The sequence below is a fragment of the Nycticebus coucang genome, chromosome 9, assembly GCF_027406575.1.
Source record: "Nycticebus coucang isolate mNycCou1 chromosome 9, mNycCou1.pri, whole genome shotgun sequence".
In the NCBI taxonomy this organism is placed as follows: Eukaryota; Metazoa; Chordata; class Mammalia; order Primates; family Lorisidae; genus Nycticebus; species Nycticebus coucang.
This window is the reverse complement of record NC_069788.1, coordinates 90,407,709-90,420,684: the sequence shown is the minus strand read 5'-3', so window position 1 is coordinate 90,420,684 and position 12,976 is coordinate 90,407,709. Positions and strand designations below refer to the sequence as shown.

General features: G+C 51.3%; 1 protein-coding gene across 1 annotated transcript in view; it reads right to left on the bottom strand.

Annotated features, from left to right (window-relative positions):
• Nucleotides 1-12,976, bottom strand: part of ASB2 (ankyrin repeat and SOCS box containing 2) — a 40,064-nt gene that overhangs the window by 14,240 nt on the left and 12,848 nt on the right. Inside the window, exons 3-6 of the mRNA XM_053601786.1 lie at nt 6,221-6,325; nt 3,780-3,946; nt 2,845-3,000; nt 1,126-1,371 (exon numbers count right to left, since the gene is read on the bottom strand). Of these exons, the coding sequence (XP_053457761.1) occupies nt 1,126-1,371; nt 2,845-3,000; nt 3,780-3,946; nt 6,221-6,325 (674 nt within the window). The remainder of the gene's footprint in view (nt 1-1,125; nt 1,372-2,844; nt 3,001-3,779; nt 3,947-6,220; nt 6,326-12,976) is intronic.

The following is a 12,976-nucleotide window of genomic DNA, read 5'->3' as shown; positions in this document are numbered from 1 at the left end:
GACCTGCCTATGCCCCTTTGTTCTTACACAGGTTGGTCCAGATTTGTTCCTGTGCAGGGAAGAGCCTTGTCTCTGTGTTCACAACTGCTCAGACACATGCTGAGTTCCTGGATGCTCACCTGGGTATAGTCCCACTCTGGTGATTCTTGTAGGCAGAGGTGGTGTGGCAGAGTGGGGAGTGCAGTTTGGAGTCAGGTGGCAACAGGTCAGAACTGAGACTCTGACTGTGACTAATTAGTTAACCTCTCTGAACCTCAGCCTCCCCTTCTATAAAATGGGACAGGGACACTACCTACCCTATGGGGCTATGGAGGAAACTCCATTGACCTAATCTGCGTTCTTGCTCAGCAGGCCCTGAATAAATTATACCAATTCAGTATCAAGGTCTGAAACACCTCTGGACTTACTGCTACTAGAGACAGAGGGTTCTTCCCTTGGAGAGAGAAAAGAAATCAAAGGCTTTCTTGGGGGAGATTAGGATATAATTTTCTTCAACCAAAAGAACATCTGCCATGTCCCAAGGTCTTCTACTACCGGGACATCATAATGCAGGCATATTATTTTATTTTCTTCCATTAAGACTTTTCACAGGCAAAGAAGGCAAAGACCTGGTTTCAAATCCCAGCTCTGCCATTAATTTGCTGTGTGACCTTGGACAAATCACTTTCCGTTCTGACCCTCGGGTGGTTCATCACCTGTGAAATGACGAGGTGACTGAAGTTCCTCCTGGCCCTGCGGCATGATGTGATGGAAAGAGAAATAGTTGGGGTGTCAGGAGAGCAAAAGTCTGGCTATTTCTACCAAGGATTTGTTATATGACTATAGATAAGTCATTTCCCCTTTCTGGGCCTCAGATTCATCATTTGTAAAATGAGAACTTTGGCTACTTAGAAGTGGCAAACATGTGGTACATGTGCCACTCACCCCATGTTTAGGTTTGATGGCACGTGTCACCAGTGGAGGACAACACTGATCCTAGACACAGCCTCCAGGAAGATGCTATCACTCCATCACTGTGCCCACAAGATGACACCTAAACTTGCCTTCCCTTAGAGCTGATCTCTGAGGTCCTTCCCAACTGTGTCCCTTGGGGACTCCATGACCTAGGGACCCTTAGCTACTTACCATGCTTGGCCAAGAACCTCAGGGCCTCCAGCTGCCCACTCTGGGCTGCCACAAACAAGGGGGTGATGCCATAAGCATTCTTGGACTCCACCTTGGCACCTCCATTCACCAGGATCTCCATGACCTCCAGGTCATTGCGAGAGACAGACTCATGCAGAGCTGTCCAGCCTCGGTTGCAGCGGTGGTTGGTGTCGGCGTTGTGCTGCACCAGAATCCTCACTGCCTCCACGTTCTTGTGCTCACAAGCTATGCCCAGGAGGAAGCAAGATGGTCAATAAGGCCTTGGCAGGACCTGACCAGCCAAAACACCATTCATTTGTCCATTCACTAATTCATCCATCAGCTATTCATTCAACAAATATCCATTGGGTCTGCATTATGTTCCAGTCCCTGCATTGAACTTAGGAGATCTGACTAAAAGGGCTACTAATGCTAATATTAACAATAATACTTATGGATATGGATGTAGTACCGGTTCTGGGCTCGCTTCTCTGTCCTAAGCACTTAACATGATTAACTAATCTAATGTTCCCAACTGCCCTTAAAGGATGCAGTGTTGTTATCCTCTTTTGCAGATGAGGAAGGTGAGGCACAAGAGAGGGTGAGTGACTTGCCTGAGGTCACACAGACAGTAAGTGGCAGAACTAGAATTCAAACCCAGTGAATCAGGGCCAGAGTCTCTGCCCACTGGAATGTTCCAAGATGTCCCTGTCATCTCCCATCCAGTGTTACCTGCCTCAGTCCTCCATATTACCCAGGCTAGAAGAATCTTCCTAAATAGGGAGTGGACAGTGTCATATTCCTGCTCAAACACCCACCTCCCTCCAAAGGCTACTCGTTTAATTTGAGTTAAAATTTGTCTTCTGAGAAGAGCTGGTCAAGTCTTTCTCAACCTGCTCAAACCTCCTTTTTAGGCCCCATCTCTCTTTAGACTCCAAACACATCCTTGGCTCTGTCCAGAGTTATCACCAGGAAGCTGCAGGTGGTATTGAGTCGCAGGGGCACTTGTCCACATTACCACCCCTGGAAGCTGACCCCTGTGTCAGTAGTGGGCGGTGGGGAGTGGGGGATAGGTTGGTGGAACCAGGGAAGAGGGTAGGGGCTGCCTGTGTAGTGTTTCAAGCAGGACCATAGGCCAAGCTCTCCATGCTCTAAGCCTTGGTTTTCTCACCTGTAAGATGGAAACAATAAAATCTTCTGGAGAGGATATTATAGGAGGCAGCACAAGTAAGGTGCCAGCATGGTGCTTGGCACATCGTAGCAGCATACATATCCCCCAGGCCAAGCTCTGAATGTCCCTGGATGATGACGTACCAAGGAAGTCAGGGGTTTTCTTTTTGCCTAAACAGACATCGCAAAGGTATACACTCTCTCTCCTGCCTCCTTCCCTTTGCCTATGCTGTTTATCCTGTTCAGGTGCAGCCCTCCTCTGGGTGTCCTGGTGCCCCTCACCCTTAACTCCCATGCAGCCTCCTGCCAAGCTCCTGTTATTGCCCCTTGGGATGGGAAAGCACAAAGGTATGGACTGTGTTTTTCCAGCTTTGGGGCTTCAGTGTTCCTCAGCATGCCTGGTCCCCGGGACGCACTTGGGCAGTGGCTGAGTACATTCATGAATGAATAATTCAATTACTTATAGGAGCAGTGCTCCCTAATTGCCCATCTAGGTTCTGGACTCTTCCTCAGAGAAGCCCACCCCAGGCAGGGGGTGGGGGTGCTCACCTTTGTAGAGTGGTGTTTCCCGGGACTTGTTGGAGATGTCAGGCTCTGCACCAGCTTGGAGCAGTGAGCAGAGGCAGTCCAGGTGTCCTCTGCATGTTGCCAAGTAAAGGGCAGTTTCTTCCTGCAGGGTGCGCTGGTCAATGGTTGCTGGGTATGCTGGGGAGGACACACCGGGAAATTCATGCAGGAGGAAGTATCTGGCCCTTCAACACAGAGCTGTTCCCCCCACTTCCTCCCAATTCCAAGGACAGACATGTACAGCATCCACTGAAATTTACCAACCACAAACTGCATCTTTATTATCCTTCCATAGGGCTATGACGGCTTCTTGGTCATACAGATCCAGCTCAGATGCCTCCTTCTGGAAGCCTTCCCTGACTGAGTCCCTCCCCCTCTGAATGGTCCTGCCCTTCTCTTGCACTCCTGACAGCCATTGCTGGGAGCTGGGTGTCTCATATGCTATTTCTTGGAGTTTGGGGGCTATTGGGGAGTCTGTGCTGCTACAGAGCAGAGGTGACACCTGTATACAGGTAGGTGTGACCCATCTGAATCTGGTTCAAGAGGAAGGTAGGTCTCATAGAGGAGGTTATGACTGTCCTGGGCTCCCACAGATGGTTGGGGACAGCCTTGGCTGAGCACAGGCACAGCTGCAGTATTTTTCACACCAAATCAGCCTCTGGAACATTCTGGAACAGGCCGGCATAGCCTGTTCCTTTTCTAGGAATTAGGCTCTCCTGTTCTGGGAGGCCTGGAGAGTGGGGAGCAGGGGGTGACTGTTGGGGGAAATGGAGGTAAGTCACTTTCCCTCTCCCAACTTAGTGACTGACTGCCCAGCTGGGGTGATAGCCCTGCCTGCCCTCCTCACCAAGGTGGCTGTGGGGAAAAGAACACAGAGCCCCTTTCCCTCTGCTAGCCACACCAGCACCTGCTCTCACCTTTCTGCAGGACCTTCAGGCAGCCCAGCTGGCCGTAGTAGGCAGCCTCATGCAGCAGCAGCCAGCCCTCCTTGTTGGGCTCTGCAAGGTTCTTCCCTTCCTTGATCATGGCCCTCAAGGCCTCTTCATTGCCCTCCTTGATGGCCTTGAGCATGGGGTTCACAGGCCTGAGGGAGCAAGGGGCAGACAGTCCTCAAGAGCACGTAGGGAACCATGGGCCAGTGCCAGCTGTGGGGTCACTCAGTCCTGTTTCTCCCAGCTGGTTCTAGGACAAGTGGGCAACCCCCTACAGCCTGGAAGTTATTTTCCAAGGATCCCTCTGTCCCTGTGGCTTTCCATGGCTGCAGCTAATGTCATACAAAGACCATTTCTACCCAGTGCCAGCAAACAGTGCCAGCCTCTGACGAGATGGATAACAACTCACACGGGAGGTTTTGCAACAATGAAATGCCTTCCCTGAGCATAGTGCACCAGTGTTTACTGAGCAAGCCTACCGCCTGCCTTTGGGGGTCTGTCTGGACTGTGAACAGCTCCAGGAGGAAAGCATAGAGTCCCCAGACGAAACCCTCAGCACGAGCCTGTCTCTGGGGTCTTCTGACTCCCCTCCTTGCCCTATCCTTACTCCCAGTGCATGTAGCTGCTGAAAAGTTTAAATACTTGAGGGATTGATAAATCTGAAGCCTTTATAATTTAACACTTCTGAATGTCAGAAAGATTTCAGGGCTAATGTGAAGGACATCTTCTTTGCTTGGCTCATTAAAATCACTATGTTCATCGATTGATTGATTGATTAATTCACCAAGCTCTCTTCCCCATCCTTGGAGAGTCAGTGAGGACCACAACTGCTGTGACCCCCAGATCCACTTCTGGGGGTGGTTCTGCGTACATAGTCCTATTTCCCAGGAGAAGAAGGTAAGGTGAGAGGTAGGCCTTGTTCCTGGGATTCCTCTCCCAACCCACGGCAGGAACTAGGTTGGGCTCTGAGTCTTCAGCAACAGCCCCTACGCCCGCCCAGCTGCTTCCCCCAGTGAGAGCAGCACTTCCTCCTGACTCTCAGCCTCTCTGGTTATTAATAGCATCAGAGCGCAGATGCTGGTGAAGCTACAGACCCAGCAAGGATGATGGGAAACTGACCAGATAAGTCCTGAAGTCCCCATCAACACCAATTCTGCCACCTTGACGAGTTCCACTTAGGAGCAACCAGAGCAGCCCCTGTCGGCATCAGCAAACGCCCCAGTGGGTTATCTGTTCCCGTCTCTGGTGGCCCCCAGCTAAAGTGGAAGGGAGGAGGAGCGGCTGTTTGCGTGGCCTTAGCAAGGGGGTGCGGTTCAGTGTCATGAGAACCTGTCAGGATGCGCCGCCCAGCTTGGCTGTCTCCAGCTGTGGTGCAGAGACCCTGGCGCTCTCAGCCCCACACCCTGATGGCTTCTGGGTGAGCACAAAGTCCCTGGCCAGAAGGTGGGGGAGGTTGCTGAGGTGACAGCCCATCAGAGACTAGCAAGCTGGACAAGACCCTAGAGGTCACTTTGTCCTCTCCGGCCACCTCCTACAGAGAAGGAAGACTCAGAGCGGACAGCAGTTCTTGAGCAGTTGTGCTGAGACCAGAACTGGGTCTCCCTGTTCCAGACTGTTAACTCCACCTGCAGCACCAAGGAAGTGGGAAGCGGCAGGATTTGAAAAAGGCTGCGAAGGAGAAACAAAACACTGGCCAGCTGCCTCCTCCCCTCTCTGCAGAACTAAGCAAGGAAATCAGGGTTCCAGCAATGGGGCCCCCGTTTTGCTTTTAGCCGCTTCCAGGGTCACTATTCCAGGGGTACAGAGAGGAAAGGAAGGCAGTTACTTTACAAGGACCCCACTAGCCCAGTGCCCACATGCCCGGCAGACAGAACCCCTCCTGCAGCTTGGATTATTTCTGGATTTTAGCACCTGGTACTTAACAAATAAAGGAAACAAAGCAAGACAAAAGCTGTGGCGTGAGTATTTGGGGCGTGCTCAGACCACGGTGAAGGTGAGGGGAAGGTGAGCGTGGGGCAGAAAATGACTCACCAGCCTCACTCCAAGCTCCCTGGGCCTCTGGGGTCTGAGCCCATCTACCCAGTCTCCTTTCGAGACTTGTTCCTTCCCAGCCTCAGAGCGGTGCAAGCCCCCTGCAGCACACAGGCCTCATGCTGGGGGCATCTGAGAGTCTGTCACAAGTGCTGTCTGGCTAGTGGTTCTTTGAGGACCGAAGTCTGTAACCACCAAACCCAGCTCAATAGGAACAGCTGGGCCTCGGGAGAGGACACAGCTAGGAGGGGTTTGCCTGGGAGCTGCCTCCATAGTGCCCCCCACCCCCCCAGCTTGCCTTCCTGGGAGCTTCAGGTCTGCTTCCCATCCCCCACCCTGCTGCCCCAGGTTGGAGAGTGAGCTTGGCTAGTCTCAGGTAGGCGGGGGTCACTTACGCCGGCTGGGAGGTCTTGAACAAGCTGCTGCTGTATTTCTGCATGACCCCTTGGAACAAGCCCATGGGGTCTGGGGCCAGAGAGCTCTCAGGAGGCACAGCGGACCTGGAGGGTGCAGAGCAGGAGTGAAAGAGGGAAAAATACTCTGCATATGAGAAACGGGTCATGGCTGGAGGCAGGAACAAAGATGGAGAGAGCTCAGGGGAGAGAGACTGACTGACAGACAGACACAGGGCTCTGAACCAAAGCAGATGGCCGGGTCCTCTCTGTGTGCTGGACACAGCTGCTGTGTCTCGGGATTATTTTTGGCCCTTGGAGGAAGCCCTGGGAGATTTAAATGACCATATAAGACAACAATGAGGTTAACCTCACCGCCACCCCCAGGGTCCCCCTCCTCAGCCAACCACGAGGGAGGCTGATATGAAACAAGGTGACACTGTTAACCCATGGGGATGTGAGACATGGTCAGCAGCAGGTCCCAAGATGAAAAGGGCTCCGTCTCACAGCTGGCCAGGCGGGTTCCAACAGTGCTGAATGAGGATTCGTGGGGACGCAGGGATAGGGGAGCAAAGTTGAGAACCCCAGGTGTGGCTACATGCCCCGCCCCATCCTGCCAATTCCTCATTAGAGGATCATGCCCTGGGGTCGGGAACAAACGGTATAGAGGTTAGGGCAAAAGGATGTGAGAGGAAGGTCGTCACAGACAGATGTGAGTTCAAATCTAGACTCTGGCACTCCCGAGCCGTGTGATCCAGCACAGGTCAACCTTCTCTGAGCCTTAGTTCCATTACCTCTCAGACGGCGTAAGAACAGCCCCATCTCAAGGGTGAGGATCAGAGCGGCCTGAACAAGCAGAGTGCCAGGCATACATAGAGGGGTATTTGACACACATCAGCCATTAATTTTTTTTTTATTATTTGATTTATTAATGTTTTATTTGAGATTATTAAATCTATACTAATGTTACAGAGGATCTGTAATTTTTTCAGCATAATCCCCATTGCAGTATTTCAAAGGTATGATTAAAATGGTTTAGCCATTAATTTTAACATCATTTTACTTCTTTGAGCTTTAGTTTCCCCACACCACTGGACTGTTGTGAGGTGTAGCAGCCACTCCACAAATCTCGGGTTGGTCTAGGGTTGTAGTGAGAATGGGGACATGTGGCCTCTATCAGCTCCACCCCAGTAGGTCAGGCCTTGGCACCTGGACACCCAGCAGGCCCAGCCTCGGCGCCGGCACCCTTCTGGGAGCTGCTGTGGGATTAAGGAAGACACTGCTATTGGCACCCCAAGGGGCCTGAGACCTGCTGCTATACCCATAAGAAGGACCAGACCTACAGATTCTGTGTGCCCCTCAGCAAGCCAGGGTGTGGTGGAAAGGAAGGAGGAGGCAGAGAAAGGAGAGAGAACACTCTGACCTCTCCACTCTGGCCCACTTTGGACTGGTGGCCAGCTTGGCCACCTTCACCACCCTCATCGTTGTCACTCCTGACTGTCTTTTTTGACCTTACATTCTACTGACACTGAGTTGAGCAAGACGCCTGCCACATGTGTACATTCATTTATCCGTGTTCATTAACTGTAGATGTGGGCACCAATGTTGCAGTCTTCTTACAGATGGGGAAACTGAGGCTCTGAGCAGGGCAGGAACTGCCCGGGGTCCTACAAAGCTGCTCAGCGAGTAGAGCAGAGATTCAGACTATGTCTCTCTGCCAGTGCTCCTAATGTCGCCCTCCTCCAAAGGCCTGGTCCCCATATCTGCCAGCGCTCCTAATGCCCTGCTGCCTCCAGGCCCCCTCCTGCCTTCCCATCCCCCTCCGGTTCTACCCTCTGCACTGACAGGCCCCGTGACTTTGAACAAGCCCCTTCCCTTCTGTGCCTCGGTTTCCTCGTTTGGAAAATAGAAGGCAGGACTAGGCCAGGGGTTTCTTCACAGCTTTTATAGCCAAGGGACGGCTAGTTAGGAGAGGTAGCTTGCACTCGTCTGTGGTCTCAACAAAGTCCCTGGGCCATGGCCACAGAGGTCCCCAGGTTGTGGTCACCATCATCCTTGGTCCGTGTGGCCTCTAGTCATTCTACTGTCATTAGAATATCTTTAGCAAGATAGTAAGCATTGGTTAGGAGAAACCCACCACACCATGCTAAAACTAGGACCTATCTCTGCCTAATAATCCCAGCAGCAGTGGTGTTGGAGATATGAGGCTGATGGAGCTGGAGGGAGGTGGTGGCGATGACAGCTCCTCAGGATTGTACAGGGCAAATGTTCACAGAGCCATGCCAAGCATCACTTCATTCCCCATCCTCCTGCTACCTTGGACGGAGGTGGGGGCTGCACTGTTTCCATTCTGCAGATAAGGACCCAGACTCAGTGCCATGTGGCAAAGATTTCTCAGCTCTGTCTCTGTCCCAAGCCCTGTGCTGGGGACTGGGGGACAGATCAGTAAGGCATGTCTTTTTGTGGGTCCTTGAGATGTTCAGAGGCCAGCAGGGTGGGACCCAAGGATACACATGACTACAGAGCCACCAGGGAAAGGCTGAAAGGGAGCCGAGAGGACTCGTTCTTGGAGGACTGGAATGGAGTATGTCCACTTGGCTTGGGGGTCCAGGCAGGGCAATTGCTGAGAGCACTGAGCAGTGAGTCTCAGAGCTTCATGGGGGGCCAGGCCTCCTGACCTGACCAGCTTTCGTTCTTTCTCATCACAGCTGGAGGCCACACTTCCACCCTAGGCCCAGGGCAGGGGAATTCCCAGCAGAGCAAACCACCCGGGGTGAGTCATCAGAGGTGAGCAGAACCTGGTCCCGGGCAGGATGTGGGCACAGGTCATGCCCTGGGAAAGGCCCAGGTAGGGCTCCTGTCCTTTGCATGACAGTGGGCAGGTTCTAGGGTAGAGAGTGTGTCATCATCATCTGATTCTGGAGTCTAGCTAGGCCTCGCATCATACATGTTCAGGCCTGGTGACTGGAGAATGGGCAGGGGTGATGTGCTCCCTAATTCCTCGGTGAGCCAATGGATGCTGCTCTGTTGGAGTTGGTAAGAAGCTGGACCTGGCTGAATATGGGTGGCAAGCAGGCACCTGCTAATAAGGGAGGGAGATAATATATATGAGAGTCTACCCCACACTTGCCACCATGCCAGGGCTCTCTATCCATTCTTCCATTCAGATGGAAGATCCTCGCATCACCCTGTATCAAGCACAGATACTGGGGGTATAATGCCTGGCACACAGTAGGTGCTCAACCAATTTAAGCGGCTGACACAAAACAAACAAAAGCCTTTGAAGGACTAAAACTCCACATGGTAATGTGGGTGTCATATGTTCTTAGGCTAAGATCTCAAATCCCTAGAAAGCCAGACCCCCTCTCCTCTTGGGTAGAGAGAGGAAGAGCTCATAGCATATAACTATCCCCCACCAGCATTCCTGCAGGCTCTCTGGAATCAGCCTCTCACCCATGAAGTTTCTGTTTCTCCCACCACCTCCAGCCAATCCATCATTTTTGGACCGGGCAGACAGGAATCCCATGTGGAGAGCTGCAGCAAGTCTGCTTAAATAACCATAGCTGAGATTTCACCAAGCATTTGTTATGTGCCAAGCATTGTGACAGGCATTGGTACGAAGCATCTCATTTAATTCTCTAGTCCACGTTGTGAAGGAGATGTAATTAGTTTCCTTTGCAGATAAGGATACTGAGGCTTAAAGAGATTTGTTCCCTCTAGTCTGCATGATGATCTCCTATTCATCCCTCAAAGCCTACCTCCTTGTTTAAGTGAATTGGCCCTTTCTGTGTCCCTCTGAAACTGAGCAAGCCCCACTGCTGTACTATCCCTGCTGGGTCATCATGTACTTTTTGGCATTTACCTCATTAGAGTTTTGGCTTAGGGAGGGCAGCGCCCATGCCTGATTCATCTCCAGGCACCAGGAAGATATCTAGCCTATCATAAGCGCATAATAAGTATGAGCAGGTTGATTTCAGTTGTTTGCAGCTGGGCACACATCAGCCCAAGCAGTTTTTGCTTCATATTTTCCTCCTCTGTTTTCTTAGAAATGTAACCTTAAATAAAATGCAGAAGTTTAAAGACTGTGAAGACCCAGCTTCCTGAACTCACTCTGGCAGGTCCATCCATGGTAACCCTGGGTTCCCCATGTCACAGTACAAGGGACAGAAAGCTAGTTCTGCCTCTTGGGAACCCTCAGGAGGCGAAAGCCTAGCAAATGATCCTCATGCACATTTCACGTTGTAGTGGGAGAGAAGCAAGTTGGGAAATGGCTTTAAAAAGAATTGTATTCTGATGCTGGATGCTGATCTGGCTTTCATTTCTAAGATCCCAAAGATGGGATGCTAGAGCATGGGTTTTTGAGTGTCTTTATCAGCCTAAGAACATTTATTAGGCACCTATATCAATCCAGGCTCTTAGCTGGGAATTAAAGATTAAAAAAATCAACATCAGCTCTCTGTCCCCAAGGAGGTCACAGTATAGTTGGGACACCCCCAGGAGGCCTTCCCAGGGTGAACCAGAAGCTTGTCTATGGAGCAGAGGCAGTCATGAGGTTGGTGCTGGGTACTTAGCTGGGGTGGAATGGGGGGCTTGGTTCAGGCTGTGGGATGTAGAGATGGCTCCAACACTCACCTCATCTTACTTGCTTTTTGTAAGAATAGCACTAGTGAGCACAGCAAGTTTTTTGTTATTACCATTGGGGGATAATGCAGAAGTTTAAAGACTGTGAAGACCCAGCTTCCTGAACTCACTCTGGCTGGTCCATCCATTTGTTTTTTGTTATTACCATTTGTGGGATAAGGCCATTGGGGCTGAGAAAGTAAGTAACTTTCCTAAGGCTGCACAGCCAGTAAGTGACAGCAGAAGAATTTGAATCTCCAATTTGAACCCGCTGCTGGTTTCACCCTGCTGCCTCTGTTCATTCCTTTTTCACCCATTCACTCACGCACAGCTATTCTGTGCTTGCCACGGGTCAGGCACAGGGCTTGACAGGAAGGCAGACAGTTCTGAGGCCCCGGCCTTCACGGCATTTACAGGTTAATGGCAGAAACAGACAAATACATGAGAATTGTTAGTCTTAGGCAGGGCCATTGAAGGAAACAGGCAAGGGAGTAAGGGGGTGGGGGGCAAACTCCTTGACCTGGGAGGGTGGTCAGGGAAGGACACACTGAGGAGGTGATATGTAATCTGAACAAGGAGGGAGACATGTGGAGCCCCCGGGGACATGTGTGACATCCTGCTCCCAAATTTGCTCTGGATCTATATGGATGGAAGCAGTGATATTGGAGGATAAAAGTGAACAAAAACTCTGGGGTCCTGCAGTCAACATAACACCGTGTCTGGTTGTGTGAGCACACTGTGTGTGTGTGCGTGCCATGTGTGGGTGGGAGGTAAATGCAATTAGGCCACTTCAAGGTGGGGGAGGAAGGAAACAGAAAGAGGCCTTTGCAGAATCAGCAGAGCCTGGTTAAGCATCTGAACTTTGGAGTGGGACACACTTTGGTTCAGTTCCTGGCCATGCTGTGCACTTTATATCAGCTATAAAAGGGGCCGAATATGTCCACAGTAAGTGGCTTTTGTGTGCTGGGCACGTGGGAGTTGCTCAGTGTACCGCTGGGGGAGGAGGAGGAGGAGAATTGTGTTAAACATCATATCAAAGGGCTTTTTCTTCCCCACCAGGCTCCAACCCCAACTTCCTTCCAGTGCAGAACTGAATCTAGGCAGTTTAAGGCCACAGCGAGGGTGAGAAGAGCCAGGCTGACCCTTCTCTGCTACATTCTTTGCACTTGGTGAGGGCTGCTTGACCTGGCAGAAGTGATTTCAGTTCTTTGGGAGACCTATGTCCTTGGAGGCTGGATAAATGCATTTGGCCCACTGTGGGCTGCATTTCCTCACCCATACAGAGGTCCTCAAACTTTTTAAACAGGGGGCAGTTCACTGTCCCTCAGACCATTGGAGGGCCGGACTATAGTTTAAAAACAAAACTATGAACAAATTCCTATGCACACTGCACATGTCTTATTTTGAAGTAAAAAAAACAAAACAAAACAGGAACAAATACAATCACATCACCTCCAGTGGCCTGCGGGCCGTAGTTTCAGGACCCCTGCACTAGAGGAAGGAGAAGGTCAAGGTCTGGAGCTCACAGGCCCACTCAGTTCTAACGTTTCTAAGCACTGCCAGAACTCCTGGGAGGGGCGCCCACAGGAGGGAGAAGACTGCAGACAGCGGGGGGGCTGGCAGGCTTTGTATGGCAGCCCCGTCTTCAGGTCCTATCTTCTGAGGGAGGGCGCCTGATCTCTATCTCATCCCTCCTGGGAAAGAGGAAGCTGCGGTCTGACTTCCGCTGAACTGACAAAACAAAAACCAGGGCCTCCTAGAACACCGGCCATGATGGACTTGGGCCTTGACTTTGGGTTTCTGTTTTTCAAATTGGGTCCCAGAATGGCATGTCCTCAGAGGCAGCATATGTCCATGTGTTCCTTCTAGCTGCCAAAGCAGCTGCCTGCCTTTCCCTTTAGAAGGGGCTCCTTGGCTGTGGGTATCCCAGGCCTTCGCCCAGCCAGCCAGAGGTGATCCAGCCTTGGCAAAGGTCCAAATCACTTGGAGGAGAACCCTGGTAGCCTTCATCAGGGGATAGGGCTGAGATGCACCATCACCCACCTTTACCTTCGTTACCTATCAACCGTGACAGCAAATTGGAAAAAGTCTGTTTTTTGTTGTTTGAGAAGGAAGCTGAGAGGTTAAGTGACTGGCCTG